The following is an 18,850-nucleotide window of genomic DNA, read 5'->3' as shown; positions in this document are numbered from 1 at the left end:
TAGAGGGTACAGTTCCATGAACTTGAATATGAAATAGTATTAAGTAGCTGGCCTCCTGTTCTAGCAAACTGTACTAGGCACTACCACTCTATAACCTGGATTTGAGAAAGACTTATGCAAGGATGAGGTAAAGGAGCAGTTTGTAGTGCACTTTTCACCTCAGAGATGTTTATTCACACTGTAAACTCTTCCTCTGAAGAGAGGAAAAAAATGCCTAGATTGTTAAATACTTAATCACTGTATTGCCTGCTCTCTCTGTGTGTGTGTGCACACGTGTGCATGCATGTATGTGTGTGCATGCATTTTCCCTTGTTGAATACTTGTACAGCTTAAGAATTCTTCATGATAGCAAGCAGGTTTTATGGAAGTCATGTAATTTTCACCTTAATTTAATTATTCAACATTACTTTTGTAAGGTTTCTCACGAATTGTCTGATTTCTTCTTCTGTATTTGCCTTGGTTCCTAAACACATTTACTGATCAACACATTTCTGAAACCAACTATCCAATCACAATATAGCTAGTATAGCTGCAAACCCTCACTTGGATTCAAGATGCCCCATGTGCAAACAATACTTTGCAAGGGGTGGGAGAAGAGCAGACCCACTGATGATGTGCTGCATCAGATAACATTCTTAAAGTATGCCTGCTTTTCAGGGGCAGACGTAAGGGCCTCCAGTGCAAAAAAGGGAAAGACTCCCCAGTGCTTGGGGGGAATGTGGCAAGCATGGTTTTCAAACTGTGATGCTGCAACTATCGCCACCACCAAATAAGCTCAGAAGTGAGTACCAGTAAGGAAGACAGTGGAGACTACTTCAGCCTCTATCCTCTCCTTGGCATTCTTAAGAGCATGCTTATACATTGGGGAAAGTACTGTAATGGACTGGGATCTGTACTGCTACTGGGTCAGTCATGTGGATGGAAGCTTAGGAATGCATTCAGCCGGGGCCCAAGTGGAGATGGACACTCAAGGGTGCTGGTTTGCACTGAAGGCCAGAAAGGGTAAATCTACCCCAGGCCCTCCAAATCTGAGGAAAGGGAAACAGGAGGACCAGTGATGGTGCTCCAGAAAGTCTTGTACACGGTGAAAAGTTTTTCCTTGAAAGATATTTTCTCTCTTTTTCTCCCTAGGCAGAAGAAATTTTGAGGCGGGAGTTAGAGAAGAAGGAAACACCAAGTCTGTATTGCTTGCTTGGGGATGTTCTTAATGATCATTGTTACTATGATAAAGCCTGGGAGTTGTCAAACCACCGCAGCGCCAGGGCTCAGCGCTCCAAGGGTCTTCTCCATCTTCACAGCAAGAACTTCAGGGAATGTATAAAGTGCTTTGAATGCTCCGTGCAGATTAACCCTATGCAGGTAAAGCAATAATAACTTGTTAAAAATATTTAACTTCTGGACTTTTAAGATGTATATATTCTCCTGTATATATCTCTGTATAAAGTGCTTGATTTCTTTGATGGTTCTGGGTTCAAATAGACCCAGTTTTATAGAGAAAGAACTCATCAGGTCCAGCACTAGCACCCACTTTTGATAAGCAGTACCCTGAAGCAGCGCCTTCTCCATTATTGAAACTCTAGTGTGTGGAACCCAGATTGTCCCTGCCTGAATTAACCAAGAGGTTAATTTGAGATGCTCCTTGCCATCATGAAACCAAAGCTTCAAATTCCAACTCTGCTGTCCTTGTAACTATTTCAGGTTTTCTTTCCAACATCTAAGACTTTTTGTTTTTCCCTAATGGAACAGTTTATCATGAGCAGTGTTGGGAAGTACAGACCCCAGGCTCACATTTTGCCTTGCCCTTCAGAGGAGGAGGGACAAGTCTGCCTTGACATGACCCTCACAAGAAAAGCTGAAGAGGAAGACATGTTCAGAATACTGTTGTGGTCTGGCCATCTGGCAAGTAGTGCCTATTAGGATGTAAGTTACAACATGTGATTTAGCAATTAGAAATATATATGCCAAAGCAAAACAAGAGCTTGCAAATAAAAGTATTAATAATTAGCCCTAGTTTTATAAATCCAGAGATCAGCCGAAGGGTCTTCTTCAGGTGAGGATTTCATTTGAAATGCTTCCCACAGTACATCCTTTCATGTTTGCAACGGAAGTTGAGGAAAGTGGTTTCCTATCAGAAACATCTCCCTGCATTTAGTGATTACACAGGGCCTCTGATTTTTTGCAGTTGTGAGTTATTTGCCAGATCCCACTCCAACCAGCATAATTGCCTCCGGAAGTCATGGTTTTTCTCACTCCAGTTTTTCTTTGCAATTATTTCACTGTTGGGTCTTCTAAAGGCCTCTTTCTAAAATGTATAAAGATTGCATCAATGTATTTCCTGCAGGTCTGTCACAGTACCCTTTCTTTCGTGAAAGAATGCATGTGTTTTCACTGAATCATTCTAGTCCCGCCTTTTGTAATTTGACAGAAACCCAAAAATCTCTGGGATTGCTTATTTGACATCCTGAAACTATTCCATTTAGAAATTCAGAATTGATGCCAGTGCATCTTAGCTCTCTTCTGATGTATGCACAGATGTGAGTCTTTTTTGCAACTTTCCTTGGAAAAAACAAGTGAAGAACCAAACAAAACCTTTTTTTCAAAGTAGATTAATATTGCTAAGACTGCAATTCCCATCATTCTCTGATGGCTGTGGGTGACAGAACTGTAGTCAACATATGTGTAGGCCACCAGGTTGGGAAAATCTAGTTTGGAGGATAACTGGGTATGGCAGGAGAGTGTCTAAAGAGTCAGCAAAGCCTTATGTTGGTGGCTGTGCTGTTATCAACTTCTGTCCGTTTTCAAATCTGTAACTTTACACATCTGAACAAAAAGAACTTGTTCCAGTAGACATCATTTCACATCAAAGTGAGGGAACACATACATGGTAACTGATTTAGACATAGATTACTAGTACAAAATTCCTTTTCAAGTTATCAGATTTTTAGAATGGCCCAGATCCAAGGTTTCATTTCCTGATTAGAAGGGGGCCTGTTAGACCAGCTTGCAGTTTGCATGTCATGGGAAACTGAGATAGAAGAAACTTAGGGTAGCTGACTATGCAGGAAAGGAGGGATGGAGAGGGGGGCCGGTTCCTGGGCCATAAACCATAGTTTATTGGCTAGCATCATGATGTCTGAACTGGGGCATTCTGAATGCAAGATGTAATCTTGCTTTACAGAATTTAGATCCATTACTTGCCTCGGGGACACCCAGCTCTACATTTATAAATTAATGTTTAAAATGGTAAATATTTCTATGTAACAAATAATATTAAGTCACTCTCAAGGAATGAGGCTGTGCAGGGGATACGTTATTTTAAGCCAAGTTGTTTGTGGTCATATGTGTGCATTTTTTAAAACCTTTAATAGTTAGCTGGTGAGGCTACACTTTCCTTGAAAGCAAGCATGACACTAAATATATACTGTATTAGCATCTCTCCTTTTGATTAGGACTGGCTCACAGATTCACACTTGGCTCCCTGGGTTCTTCCAAGGACCCTTACAAGCTGGGATCTCCTGACTGTATACAGATCCAGTGACTGTATTCTTTTCATAGCAGAGCACTTCTCAGGCTCCATACTGCAGTCATCATACCATGCAGTGGCAGCTATTTCCATGGGGAGCTCAGTAAAAACATTACATTCTGTGCCCTCTTTGCAGAGTGTCCTGTGGAGACAAAGTGAACCATGTCAGAACTCTGTTTATCAGTCATGCAGGTTTGCAGTGTGAACACTTATATTATAATCTGTGATCTGTACATTAGCAAACTCCACCAAAGATTGCTTGGCACTATGCATTAGAAAACTTGGGCCATTTTTCAGTGAAACACTGTAATTTGTGTGATTGCATATGTATGAGTATACATATACATAAACACATATACAAATATATTTCCCTTTCAGTTGGGTGTGTGGTTTTCCTTGGGCTGTGCCTATTTAGCTTTGGAAGACTATGAAGGTGCTGCCAGAGCATTTCAGCGCTGTGTGATACTGGAACCTGATGTAAGTACAATGATAAAGGTAACCAAGGTGTTGTTTTGTTTAAAAGATTCTGTTCTTGATTCTCATTTTTGCATTTTGTAAGGGATAAGTGAAGCTTTTTCATTCAGAAGGCCTGTTTTGCCCATGATAGTCCTGGAGACAGCAACACCCGAGTTCCACCCTGAAAAGGCATGGCTGACAGAATAAGGAAGGATGAACATAAAACCTGTTTTTTCCTTTTTACTCCTGGCAGTGCTCACATATTAGAGAACTAAGCCATTATCAAAAACGGAAGGATTGCACTTGTGTGTGTATCTGCACCTGCACAAAGCTAGTTGATGCCATTGCATGTATGCATACATAAGTATGTGCACATGCACACACGAGCATGCACATGCACACAAACATTGTGCACTGCACACATGCATTTAAAATGTCATAAAGCAGCAGGCTATAAACAGTCATAAAATGATTGGTTCTTCATCAAAGAATCCATAAGATTAAGAATTCTTGTTGATTTCTAGACTCCTCTTTCCAAGCAACAAATTGAATGTTGGACCATTGTCCCAAATGAGTTATATTTACCCTTGTTTTACACTTCTAAAATCCCACATGTCTCAGACTGATCTTTAGTCATGTTGCCATAAAGCTGCTTGATATTCCATCATTTCTACTGTTGCACTGCCTTTATACGCCTCACTTCTGCAATACCAGAAAAAGATTTGGAATAGAGAGTTTTCTAGATGAATTTGGCTAATCCATATGACCCAGCCAGAGTTAAGCACTTCAGAAGCATGTTTTTGAAACTCTCCTGTTGAAACCAGCCAGACTTAAACATGTCTAACTATGACTGAATTTTTCTTCTTGATTGGCGCTGTGATTTTAACAGTCTGTTTTTTATGGATGTCAAAGGAGTTGACATACAGATCACTGTTTGCAGATAAAACTACGAATTAATGTTTTCAGTGTTTAAATATTTATCTCTGTTACTGTAAATTAATTTTCTTTTTGTGTTTTGACTGCAGAATGCTGAGGCTTGGAACAATCTATCAACTGCATATATCAGATTAAAACAGAAGTATGTACATCAAAGGAATTAGTGACTGTTTTTTCCAATGTAAACAGTGCTAGTTTCCCCTCTCTCCAGCTTTCCTTAACAGTGCCAATAACTCCCTATGAGTACTTGTGCACATACTGCCTTCATGGTCCACATTATGATCACCTTTATTCTAAGCCTTTCCATCTGGCTTTCCACCATAAATATCATTAGAAATTACATGGTATCACTTAAAAGCTTTTGGAAAGGAAAAAGCTTTTGTTTAGCCCCCCTCCTCTGCCCCAGATATTACAGTATAGAATGGATTACATAAGTTACAATTAACTGATTGCTTCCCTGTGCTCCTAGATTGAAACTTTGGCCTGCATCCAGACCCCTTCCAGAAGCTTGACCTGCAAGGCCTTCAGGCCAGGCTTTCTCTGTAGTGACACCAGACACTGAATGTAGTCTCCGGTGCAGGAGCAGGCAACATTTTGGCAATCTGAGAGACCTGTGAGCACCACCAGAAATTAGTTGCCATGGGAGGTGTGGCCTCCCACCAGGACAATTAACTCACCCAAAGGACTAAACACAAGGCAGAGATGGCTCCTGAGCCCTGCCTGTGGCCCCAAAGCAATCATGGTACCTGGAGATGGCAGCAGCTGCAGCAGTTGCTTTCAAGTGCTTTCCAGCTGTGGGTAACAAATGTGTTAGTTAATCAAAGGTGGAGGGATAAGTCATCTTAGTGCTTGTCCAGAAAGCTGTCTGGGGGCACACTGATGTGCCCAGGAAGCAAACTGCTTCCCCTGCTCAGGGGTGCATATTTCTCCTGCTTCAGCTGTTCCAGGATGTTTTTCCTTGGTGCTTCAAATGATGGTGTTACCACTAGTGGAATTTTCAGTGGCTTTTTTTTACTATTTGTTGTAGCATGTTATGAATTTATGCAGGTTCTGTGTCTTCTGTGTTAGGTGCATGCTACTTTAGGAGACATGGCAATTGCAGAGAATATGGTGTATAAATATTAAATACAGAACCTCATTCTTACTAAAATGGAAACTTTGTGGTCCCATTTAAACAGATGGTGTAGCTAGTGATTGATATTATATTTACCTTCAGAAATTCAAGGAGAAAGTTAGCAGTATAATACTAGGTTCATAAGAGCAGATTAGTATCAGCCTGCATAATGAGCTGCTTATTCCCTTATTCCTAGAGTGAGCTATTAATCTTGTAAAGAGACCCAATATCTCAGTTCAGCCTGCTTGTTTGGTTCATGTAAAAATGATTTGGGTGGATACCTCAGAAAACCAGTTCTTTCAGAAGTTTGGTATTATAAAGAAGCTGTCAAGATAATTTTTGGTTGCTTGGACTGTGCCCCATTAATCTGCCAGAAAGAATGAAATTTTAGAGAACAAGAGAGAAAAATTAAAGGCTTTTTTAATCTGCCTGACTTTTTTCTTGTATCAGTATGAACAATTTATCTGCTCTGAAGAAACTGGAAATGAGGAAACCATCAGGGAGTTCACAAAGTTGTGGACACAGGAAACAAATTGCTAAGCAAGTACATTGAACCAAAAGCCATAAATAAGTTCAAGAGTTCCTTAGACATATTTATGCAACATACAGACAGAAAGATGCAGTTGCTACAGAGGTTGCCAAGGAATAGAAAATAGATGTAGAGAGATACCAGGTTGTTTGTTCAAATGTCCTTCTCAGAGTAAATGCCCAGTTCAGCAACTTCCAATGCTAATGTAGAAGTACAGAGGAAAAACTATGTATGCACCTCCCAAGATGTGGGCATTAAACACCCAGATGACACTTCCATTTTTCTGAACGGATGAAAAATATACCTATACCTACCCAATGCAAGTGAAATTGTAATATTTCCAAGAGCATGGTCCTGGAGCATCTGTTCAAGGGGCTGTTCAAGCTTCTTTGGGGTACAATTCAAAATCATTAGGCTTAGTTCCACTTTATTACCACATAAGTCTTGACTGTAGCTTACTGAACATCCAGCCCCAAAGAGCCTCCGTCGCAACTATGATTTGTTGGATGTCTGGCTCTAAACATCCAGTTCTGTCAGGTTTGTGAATAAACAAATTTTGCGACAGGGCAGGCAACATGTGAGCCTTAAGGAGATATGCGGCTGTCATATCCCCAGAGGTGCATGCATTCTTTGTACTGTTGTCATAGCAGTACCAACAGCTTGCCTGTTGAAAGTTCCTGTAATCTCATCTACAACCCCATAGCTTCTACTCAGAATACAATAACATTATTTGCAGAGCATGCTGCACATTCCACATATAGCTATCCATAATTCACATCCCTCAGTTCATAGGCTTAATACCTAGCTCAGGCCTTGGTGCCAAGTATTCACTAAACTTTGGCAAGCTCATTACTTTGCATTTTTCCTTGGTACTGATGACCTTGTAACCTAACCCATACCTTGGTGTCTGGGGCTTGTTCTACTGACAACATCAGTACTTAACAGTTGGTCTGTATTATCAGTCTTGGTGTCTAGCCAAAGCCTCAGTACCCAGTATTAGCACTTCTTTGTATTAATCATCTCAGTGCTTAGATTTTTGGAACCTGTTCCACTGCTTGCTTCATAGTACACCTAGAAGAGATGCAGTACAAATGCAGATACTTTATTGGCTTTGGTACATGTCTTACCATGTGGACAGGCTGGTTATTCAGCTGGAATCAGGTCTTGAAAGCTAGTTTTCATCCCAGTGCCTTGATGCGGGCCTGACCTAAGTTGTAGTACCTAATGCTTATGAGGTAGATGCTTTAATGCTATGAACTCCTCCTGCCTACTTGATCTCTCAGGATAACCAGGTACTATATTGAAGCATTTTCTGTATCAGGCTTGGCCCAGCTCTTCATACCTGGCACATGATGTTGTATACAGTACTTTGTGATGCAAATGCCTGGACTCGGACCAGGTGCTTGGCACAGCAGTTAAGACACACGTGTCAGACAGGCCTGACACTTCTGAAATTCTAATCTGGTCCTCCACAGCTGCTTCCCCTTTCCTCCAACCATTTGTTTGGTGATTTCTCAGTAGTTGTCCCCCCTGCTAAGGTTTATATACTACCAGTAGGAGTTCTAAACTGGTCTTCTTTTGTAATTTTGGCTCAGTCCCTTTTGCTGGGAGCTAGGGTTGCACATTCAAGGCAACAGGCAAAGCTCTTTATTCTCCAAAGTATATCCAGTAAGCACAATCAACACAGAATGAGTCTCTGAGCATACCCAGAGCAGTTTGTTGAACCCAGTCTAGCAATTATTTCCAAGAACCTGCCTTTTGAGCACTCCTGGGCCCCCTTCCTCTGGGAGAGGACCCTTTTGCTGGCAGGCAAGCCTCTTCTTTGTATGTCATCCCTTTAGTTGGCTAGACCTTCACTCCCAACATTGAGACATGGGATTAAGAGTCGGACCAGGCTCGACAGCACAGTGCTGTTGCCGTCATTGCTGTCCTGTATTGCTTTCTGACCTTGGGACTTTGTTTCTGTCCTCATCTATGATTTCACTCATGTGTACATATGCCTGACCAGCTTGCTTTAACCATGCTTTGACTGCTACCAGTTCACTCCAAGTTGTGAATAAGGCATGGGATCAGTCTTTTCACAAGATTCCCAGTAACTGGCAATGTTCTAGGTAATTTTTAACAGAAGATTAAAAGTAAGTGAACATGTGATCTTTAAAATGCTTATTTTAATAAATGTATCACATTGCCTTTTCCTTAATGCACTCTCAGATTGGTTGCCATAAAAATGTCATAAATATTCTCACAGTAGTTCTGGAGATTGGGGAATATGGTGCTTCAGCAACAGGCCATTCAGCTCACTGTTTCGGTTGCCATGGTTTTTGCAGAAGCACAATTCAAGACTCGTGTGCCAAATGTGCTGGAGCCCAACTGGATACCATCTTTCATCGTGCTGAGGGCATTCCTGTCTCTTTTGGCCACAGATATGGGGCAAACCTCAAGCTTAAGATGCTGTGATAGAATAAGCAACTCTGATTCATGTTGCTGTAGGGGAACTGGAAAGTCTTAATGTTGATATGGAGTAACGTTCTGGTTCCTTTGACTTCATCTTTCACTGCTGCAAGCCAAACTGCTTTCATTCATATATTCTGTGATCTTTTCTTGAGTCTTTGAAGTTTCCTCTCTAGGGAATTGGCTATTAATCTGTATATGTTTTTCTGCTTCCTTTTTCCTGTACATGCTTCTTTTTATAACATAGCAATTATGATCCATACATGATCCATGCATTTTACCACCCTTTTCTATGAGTGAAGGTTTTTTTGGCAATCTACCCTTCATTCAGCTATAGACCATCTTTCTGTATTTGCACACTCACTATACAGGTTTGTGCATCTGCATTTGATTATTGCAGATTGTTAATGTAGGTTAGTCAAATATTCACAGCAGAATTAAATGTACACTTACTTTTTTGTCTGCTTAGCAAGATTCAAGGAAAAATTTTGCTTTTAGCTGTCTGCTATCAAGAACTGCATTGTTCTAACGGTTCTGAGCAGTACAAGGATATTGCTTGCACCCTTACTTTTGTCTGGTGGCCATCCTTTTTGGCAGCTGGTATCTTCAGAATCCGTCCCTACTCAGTGTCCTGGAGGTTTGGGAGTTCCTTACATTGCTTTCATAAAAACTCCTGTCTCTCACTTTCCTGAAACATTCTTTGTGTGCTGATTTTTGTTTGGATCAATCCTTGAGGCTCAATTAAGAATTCAAAGGTCTCCTCTTATTCTTTACTTTCTGGTGATCAATTTGCTGTGACAGTGATATCAGTTCCATTCGCTCTGGATCCTCTTTCTGAGTGTAGAATCAGATTTTGCATTTGCCCTTTAAAGGTGTCTCATTGTCTGACTCCTTTAACTTTGGCATGGCTTCTTCCTTGGAGCCGGTGCTAGTTTATGTTCTAAGCATGGCATAAAATGGTAGGCTTTGGGGCATGGTGCGTGGTGACATTCTTGTGCTGACTTCTAGGTTGGCCAATGACTAATCCCCAGATAAGTGACTGCACAGAGACCGTGATGAAAACGGTTTCTTTGCTTCCCATGTAGTTGCACTACACCCCATCCTTCCCTGTTAAAAGCCTAGCTTTTTCACTTAGGGTTGTAGCAGCCTCTGTGCAACCATGGGCAACCTTGGAGCTGCCCCTCAAGTACTGCCAAGGTGTAGGGTTTCCCTGCTGTGGGGCTGAAGACTGTCCTCAGCTATAGAGAGTTCTAAAAAGTTCTGCTTTCCAGGCATGAATGAATGAATGAATGAATGGACATATAACTGCCAGAGAACCACAGTTACAGGGTAACAACCTGGTTTCTGTGGGCACCTTCATTGTGCAGTGCCTTCAGTCATCATTCTTATAATGTAAAGCTGCTGTTTACCAAATCAATCTGTTTTACAATATAAAAGTCAGAAAAATTTTTTCCATACTAAATGGATTATATTTGCCTTTTTAACAGACACAAATTTCTAAAAAGAAGGCCTGTTTTTCTGCTTTGGCTGTTCGTAAAGGAAGAGCATGATTGCCTTCCATAAGTAGAGAAGGCAGAAAAGTATTGGGGCATTTGTACCCCATCCTGAGTCCTTGGTAAAGGATGGGGTAGAAATGCTTTTAATAAGTAAGTACTGGGATGAATAACTTTTCTCAGAAAAATGTAATACAGGTTCTGTATGTGTCCTAGCAGAATAAATGGTTAAGCTACATTTTATTGAACTATGTCAGTGACGTGGACACATGAAAAGGGTAGAGCAAAGGCCAATAGCATCATCTTGAGCATTTGAAATACCAAAATGACAAAAACTAGATGCCTTTCGTAAAAAGTCCAGTAGTGCAAGGTGATGCGTGCTAACTGTAAATGACATGATCATGTGGGTGGACCAGTTGTATGGGCCTTTCCAATCTGGTTGGTGCTCTGTCTTCCAGCCAAGTAACATTTGGGAGGGAAGGGCTTATCTTAATGTATTCACTCATCTGTATCTGATCACACTACAAGGGAAGCATCTCCCACATTATCATTTGTTTTATTTCTATACTGTCAGTAGCCAAAGAGCTCTGGGCAGTTGACAACAGTTCACAAAAATCACAGACCTTAAAATGCAGTAAAATGTACCACTGCAGTTTTCCAGTATACAGTATTTAAAAGTAATTTAATAGCTGAAAGTAGACCTGGAAGAAGAAGGCAGTCAACCTGGTACAGAGAAGATGACAAGTTTGTTGCCAGGTGGGCTTCTGTGGAGATATCATTTCATAATCAACAGGTTACCAATGAGAAGGCCTTCATCACTGCCATGCTCCAAGCCTCCCTTGGAGGTGATTTTCAGAGGAAGGCCTCGGATGTTGATTGTAGCATCCAGATAGATTCCAGTCAATCAGGTATTATGTCCTGTGATCATGTCTGAAGAGACACATTCTCAACAGAAGGCAGACTTAACGTCTGTAGTGTGACTATTTCTGGTATAAAGAGGAGAGAATCATCAACTTCTTATCAAATGAGAAAAATGACTCTTTACTGAGATTGTTTTCTGAATGTGAGATAATTTTTTAAAATTCTAAGTAAGCAAACAGGAAATTTTACTGGCAAAACAAAATGCTTCTGCATTTTAATTTGTTGAATTTTTTTTCACCAGAATCAAAGCATTCCGGACTCTTCAGGAAGCTCTCAAATGTAATTACGAACATTGGCAGATTTGGGAAAATTATATTCTCACCAGTACTGATGTTGGAGAATTTTCAGAAACCATTAAAGCTTATCACAGGCTTATGGATCTACAGGAAAAGTATAAAGATGTCCAGGTGCAGTATGCCCCTTCTGTTAATTCAAGTATCAAATGTGCCATGCTTCAAATGTGGGTCATGAAACTGTCCAGGATAAGGCATAATTTATAAAAATAGTCTCACATTTTACAGTAAAGTTGCCAGGAGACTCTCATTCACTGTGAAACATTGAAAGCAGATCAAAGCCTAATGAAAACTCTACAATTTCATCTGTGATGGAATCTCATTTTCCTGTACTGATCAGTATCAATGGAAATGAACATGACTCCTAACTCAGGGCTGTGCAGCTATTGCAGACAAGTGGAATGCATAGCAGGGGTGTAGAGCTAAAGGCCCAAATCTGGTCCTCAGTGGTTACTTAGATGACCATCCTCCCTTACCCAGTCCTTTCTGGCTTCCCCAGTAAGAATTCCAAGCTAAAATATGCAATATTTTAGCCCAGTTCCTTTTTGCCTTCCCCTGAACCCCTCATCTCTGCAATTCAGCCTCAAAGAGCTCTCAGGAGCACAGGAAGACACAACAGCCAAATTATATCCTTCCTTATGTTGGTTGTAAGGCACTTGAAGGCACTTCATTTTGTTCTGCCATGTACATCAATGCCAATCAATCATCCATGATTGATTGGGCTGTGGATCAGGGACAAAAGTATATTGATATAGTTTGGTACAGCCCTGAGAGCTTTGGTGGTATAAAAATTGACAAAAAGCAAAACAAAAAATGGAGCCTGCTGCTTCCTGTCAGTGTCCACTTGGCATCTCTTGCCTTGGAATATCTAACTATTCATCAACCTATTAGCCTGGGCACTGTAAATCAATATTTTAGGCTTCAGTATACAGTTAGGATTATTATGTGGCTTAATTCAGAAGTCAAACATCCATCCTGTTTTCCTTATTTATTTTCATTAAGTTGAAGTAAAACTTGCAGTTCAGGGAAGGGTTTAAATGTGCTTTTAGAGGTGGTCAGGCTTGTGGGTGCAGACTTTCTCCATGACATAAATTAGTCATAGATTTTCTACTTGCTGTTCTTTCCTCACTATGTTGCATTAATATTAATGAGTCCTTTTTGAGTGATGATGGATGGGTGGAGGTGATCATCCCAAATTTGCCTGTCATCTTGCTGGCATTTCTTGCATTGAGTTTGCCATATGATTTTAAAAAATGCACAATAAATTTTCCCTCAGGCCCTCTTCCATTGTGTGAAAACACCTCTTCAGAATTCATAACACAAAGGAAAAACTCAGCAGGTACAGGCTTTCCTACTACAAAAAGTCTGTGTTCCTCTGCTGTGGGATTTTACTTGGTGCAATTTGCTTCATCTGTCATCTTCAGGATAGGTGCCAAACATATTTTTTGGCAAGGACTAAGAATGATCAGGTGTTCCTTAATAGTGCCAATTAACTTATGTTTGTCTGAGCCATTGTCCACTGAAATTGAGCGGTTGTTGTTGCTTTGATGATAATATGTGAAGAACAACAAAAGCTCCAAATACTCTGTGGGGTCTGGTGTATTCTGCTCCATTATAGTGTATGGCTTTATTTTTTGAAAAAGCCGGGCATGAATGTATTTTCAAAATTGGATTTAATGGAACACAGATGCCAGCAGAGGAAGACCAAAATGCAGTTTTCCTATGCATGCTTATTATGCAGCTCATGTCTGGCAGCTTTTGTAATGGAAAAGCAAAAACAAAATCTTTTCTTTTCCCCTTTTGAATTTCAGAAAAGTATTCTGAAGTGGAGAGGAAGCAGAATTAATAGGTTCAGGAGACACCTGTGCTTGCTAATGATCATTTCCTTGTTTTTGAGCCTTAACATAGGGAACCATTTACAGCATGGTACCCCTGAACTGCTGGCTTATCATGTGAGAACTGATCTCTAAAACCATTTCCCCCTTGTGAATTCTGTCATCTTTGCTAAGCATCAAGGCAGCTTGGGAATGTGTTTTGACAGGCTGACTTTTATATCAAAGGAGCTTTGTAACTGTACAATGATAACTAATAACAGCTCAGATGTTGGAAAGTTTTGATTTTTCTTCTTGATAAAAGGCAGTGTGGTACATGAAAACATGTTGAGAAGTTGAGGGAAGAGCAAAGGTGGTACAGCAGAACATTGTTTGATCCTTTATGGTAATACTACCCTATTTTAAAAAGCAGTATCCTAAAGAGGCATACTAAAAATAAATGTGTGCATATATAAATTATGTATATAATAAGTAATATATACTCTGGATAAAATTGTTGCTTCTGTTCCTTGGAAGAACATAATAGAACGTGAGCACATCTAAATGAGTTTGTGATCTACTAGTGGTAACTCCAACAACTGAGAAATTGGCTGCCTTGTTTCATAACTGCAGGATTTATCACCAGTAGATGACAAACCTATTTCATAGTGTTTAGATTATGCTCTTCAAGACAGCATAATAAACTGCAGTCAGTTAATTTGCTTTTCTCCTTAAATGTAGCATCTCCTTGCACAATGGATACATTATTTTTTTAATGAATCCCACTCATTAAACTCCCACACATTGAACCCAGGTATTGCAGACATCGAGTAAAATTCACTCAGGCTTTACAGTGTTCAGTTACAATTAAAAATTATCTTCTCTTTAAGGTGCTGAAGATACTTGTAAAAGTAGTGATGGATGGAGTGGCTGATCGGAATGGAGAGACAGCAGCAGGGTTAAAGGGAAAACTGCAGGCACTCTTTGGAAGAGTAACTTCGCGAATTACAAATGATGGAGAAATCTGGAGACTGTATGCAAGACTTTATGAAAATGGGCAGAATGATAACCATGAAGATGTTGAAAAGGTAAATCAATAAAGATAACAGCTGATACCTATAGATCTGAACTGTGGAGTACAGTTGTAATTCTTGCTTTGTGATGGTTTGGGTTCTTCTGTCCCAAACACATAATTGATTGGGCATGAGCAGTGCAGGAAAGTGCAGCTGTGTAACTTTGCGCTGAATCATAATAGTGTGACTGACACTCTTCTCTTCCTCTGAGTAGTACTGCATTTTGCTTCAGGCATTGAAATTCCAGAAGAAAACCAAAACATGTAAATCAGTTAATTCAAATATATTGCTGGCTTCTGCAAGTGCAGGCCAAGTCCCTTTCTCTATGCAGAGGGAGAAATTTTTTATATAATGGATGGGACTGGGATGGGTGGGAGGGCAAGGCTTGAGGGTGAGGCTCCATCCTTGAGGTCCTTCAGCCTGCTAGCTTGATACAGGGGACTAATCTGTTACTCCAGGAAAGCTATCAAGAATAGTCGATCCCCTCCCAGGTTTCAGCTGAATCATTGGAACAGAAAAGGCTGATGTCTAAGACTGACATCAATGAAGTATTGATGACTTGTACTTAAAGACAGTGTTTTTTTCATTTAAAGGTGCAATCCAGTGAATGCTACATATATTTAATTATTTTAATTCAATTTAGGCATATAGTATGTTTGAATTACGTTCTGTATTTCAATATTCTATATATTTTCCTCTGTATTCATAATCCAGAAATTCTGTGCTAAGGTGTTAAAAGTTTCTTTTATGCAATGTATCTTTGGTAAAGTGGTTTATATGTTTCAGCTTTCTTTTGGAATTTCAGTGGCTGGAACATTATCTTAATGCAGCAGTGCTCAGAGGAAAAGAATGCTTTCCGTCATCACACTGTTATTATCCAGTGCGACCTAACAGTCATCCCACAGCATGGGATCACCTATTAAGCTGTTCCACAGGGCCGGACAAGCCAACATTATGTGCCGGCACATAAATATCACACTACAGGTGTAGTACTCTCTGGCTGGAGTAAGTGTGGCATCACCCCAAACACATTTAGAGAGATGGAATTAAAGCATATCGATGGTCTGTAAAGGGAGGGAGCAGGGGGAGACCTGACAGGCATATAGGGGAAAGTAACAAAGATAAGGAAAAAGGAGGTATGCACTTGCGCTGGAGAGAGAGAGAGAGGGTTGGCAGGATGTAGGAGATGAAAAGAGAAAAGAACAAACAATTTTTTTTAATCTTCTTCAGGAATGAGCTCAATGCAAGATAAAGGGATTTGTGCACTTCTTACCCTTACATTGCTTATATCTCAGCTCTGCCTTGCAAGCCCAGACTAACTTTTTGTTTTTGGGGGGATTTTTAATTGATATCATGTACCCTTTCAGCAACAAAGAAAGTCTTTCTTCATCAAGTCATTTTTATCAAGAAGCTGCTGGGAATTCTCAGTGCCCCATTGTTAGCTACAAAGAATATTAATAATTTGAGAGAAGCTTTTTTTAATATCCTTGATTATTCCCCTTTATAACATCAGAGTTCTTCTACCTTGATAGTTAATACCAGTAGTGAGCAAATTTTTAAAAATGCCTCAAACCAGTCTTAAATCCAGAAATTTAGTATATTCCCTTTAAATTCAGTATACTCACGTAGTATCTTTGTCCTTCTTTATTCTTGTTTAAGAACATTTTCACCTTGTAAAAGTATTCCTGGGTTCATTGAATGGAGTCAGACCACTTGAGGCCACAGAACTGCTAAAGCTAAACAGGTGTGGGCCCACTCAGCCCTTTGAGGGAGAGGGCAAAATAAGAATAATACATATTTTTAAAGAATAGAAAAGTATTCCTGGAGATGTCCTTAGCAGTGACTACCATTCGGTTATTGTCCCTTCCTAATAAGTCATTAAATGGTGCTAGAACTGCTAAGCATGCACTTCATTTTTGCAAAATGGTTGCTTTGTATTTAGTAATGTTTCCATATGCAGATAACTGTGAAGTTCTGTCCATGTTTGTAGATAGGGTTGGCAGACCTATATTAGGTTTATCATAAGGCCAGTGTTTTTTGTGAATTCTCAATGGTACATTATTTGAACCAAGAACAAGAAAGCCCATAAATCTGTAATCAAGCTTTAGGAAGAGTATTTTGACATTTGTGTAAGGAGATCAGAGGGCTTTCTATGGGGTCAGGATGTGTGGCAGGCATCTGACCTTCCTAATCTTCAGTGAAAAATGTAGAAATCATTATAGCACAGATAATATCCTGAAACAGAGCACTTATCTCATACCTATAAGTATCCAGATGGAAATCCTGGCATTGAATAGTATGTCGAGAGCTCAGTAGCAGCACAAAGATTCTTCTGTCCTTGATCCCTGTGGAAAGATTTCCCCCAACCAAAGTGACCTTTAATAGAAGCTGTATTGTTTATCAACATTCTGCCAGCTAACCTCTGTCTCCCTACCCCAGAAGTCTGAATGCTTCTGAGTATTCAAGTGATTTCTTAGCTTTTTAAAATCCATGGTAATATGAGTTTCTGCTGTTCAGTGTTTCCTTAGAACTGAACTTTAAGTTTTACATCCAGTTTCACAGTCAATGCAATATGATTAATCTTCAAATCATAACTTTCTGACATACAAAAAAAGAAATAATTAAGCACATTATTAGTAAAACTCTATCCACTGCATGGAATCTTTACTACAGGGTACCACCACCACCTCAGTCTTCCTCCAGAGGTGGTATAAATGCAAATGAGTTACACATCCTTAAAATATTGTTTCTATTTCTGTCCACATATGGGATCCTCAAGGCAATTAATAATCATAAAATTGTAAGCAGAGGTTTGGACACAAATGTCTTTGAACAGGGTGCCATTCATGGGACTCTTTTGTTTCGTGTTTGCCTTCTTTTTTGTATAATACCCGCTATGGTTGGCTACCTCTTGATGGTTCAAAACATGACGGGAAAGGGCACAGAGAGGCTGAATCACGCAGCAGAAAGGCCTTCACCTTGCACTGCACTGTGACATATTTGGATCCAGGACCTAATACATTCCATAAAGCAACTAATCAAAATCGCTGCTAAAACAACAATACAGTCAAATTAATATCAATAAAAAAGTGCATAGTGAGTGAGGAACACGTCAAAGATCTCCCAAATCAAAGGCACATCAGTGCAGCATCTTAACTGAAAGCCACCAAAGGAAATAGCAGATGACCTGGACTATAGCTTTAATAATTTGAACAAAAGCCCCATCCAGCAACCAGCATTACGCTATAACGCATTATAAAAACTAAGAAATACAGCAAGAATTGCAGTATACTCCATTTCCCAACAGCTGCATTGTGACTGCATGTGCATACTACTGTTGTGTTTTGGCTTTGTTGGTTAAAAGTTGCAGCAACTTTAGTTTCCGCAAAATGAAGAAGACGATGATGACAAAATCATGCTGCCCTGCATCAAACATGCCAACAAGTCATACAAACCCTGAAACAAATCTATTCTTCTTGTTTTCGCTTAATGTGTAAGTGCCTATCAAACCCCAAAAGTAACCCTCACACATATGCATACCCAGATTTTCAGAGGAGGCTATCCCCTCTTGGCCACGGGACTCTGAAGTTGCATTTTCCTAAGAAGGATGAATAGCTGTAACTTCCGCTCTGCCTGATTTGACTCAAATGAATATTTCACCTGCTAATGGTCACTCTGACCTTCCTGTTTTGGCCTGCTGCATTCCAGTTTCTCATGCAAAAAAGAATGTTAATACATTTTGACCCACAAACAAATTACTCATTTTAAAATGTAAGAATTTCTTCTAGCCTATTTAATTCGAAAAAATCTGACAAATACTTTAAAGCATGGTAGTCACATCTAAGCATCTAAACTACTTTGGCACTTGGGGCAAATCTAATGCTGAAGCTGCTACAGAGCTGGTTAAAGTTTCCTGTTGAGAACAACAGAAAATAGCACACACATTTTTAGAAATCAAATGCACACATACAGAGGATATGCAGAACCCGCAAATCATTTCACAAAATTCCAATATATCTATTATTATTATTATTATTATTATTATTTCATTTTTATGCCACCTCATAAAAGCTCTCTGAATGGTTTACAAGGCAAACCCTAAATCATATGAAATATTAACAGTGTCACACACACACACCCCAATCCTGAAAAATGGCTCTGCTGGGAGCTTAATATTAAGTGATAAGTAAGATGGGTTCAGGTTTGCATGGACCAACTGCTGTTTAACTAGATCAACCAATATACATTGA

General features: G+C 39.8%; 1 protein-coding gene across 1 annotated transcript in view; it reads left to right on the top strand.

Annotated features, from left to right (window-relative positions):
• TTC27 (tetratricopeptide repeat domain 27) overlaps positions 1-18,850 on the top strand; it is a 96,554-nt gene that overhangs the window by 68,707 nt on the left and 8,997 nt on the right. The window contains exons 13-17 of the mRNA XM_044452137.1: positions 1,132-1,359; positions 3,902-4,000; positions 5,005-5,057; positions 11,665-11,830; positions 14,418-14,615. Of these exons, the coding sequence (XP_044308072.1) occupies positions 1,132-1,359; positions 3,902-4,000; positions 5,005-5,057; positions 11,665-11,830; positions 14,418-14,615 (744 nt within the window). The remainder of the gene's footprint in view (positions 1-1,131; positions 1,360-3,901; positions 4,001-5,004; positions 5,058-11,664; positions 11,831-14,417; positions 14,616-18,850) is intronic.

This window comes from Varanus komodoensis, unplaced genomic scaffold, assembly GCF_004798865.1.
Source record: "Varanus komodoensis strain SLA01 unplaced genomic scaffold, ASM479886v1 scaffold1, whole genome shotgun sequence".
Taxonomy (NCBI): domain Eukaryota; kingdom Metazoa; phylum Chordata; class Lepidosauria; order Squamata; family Varanidae; genus Varanus; species Varanus komodoensis.
The sequence above is the reverse complement of the archived record's forward strand: the minus strand, read 5'-3'. Positions and strand labels throughout refer to the sequence as shown.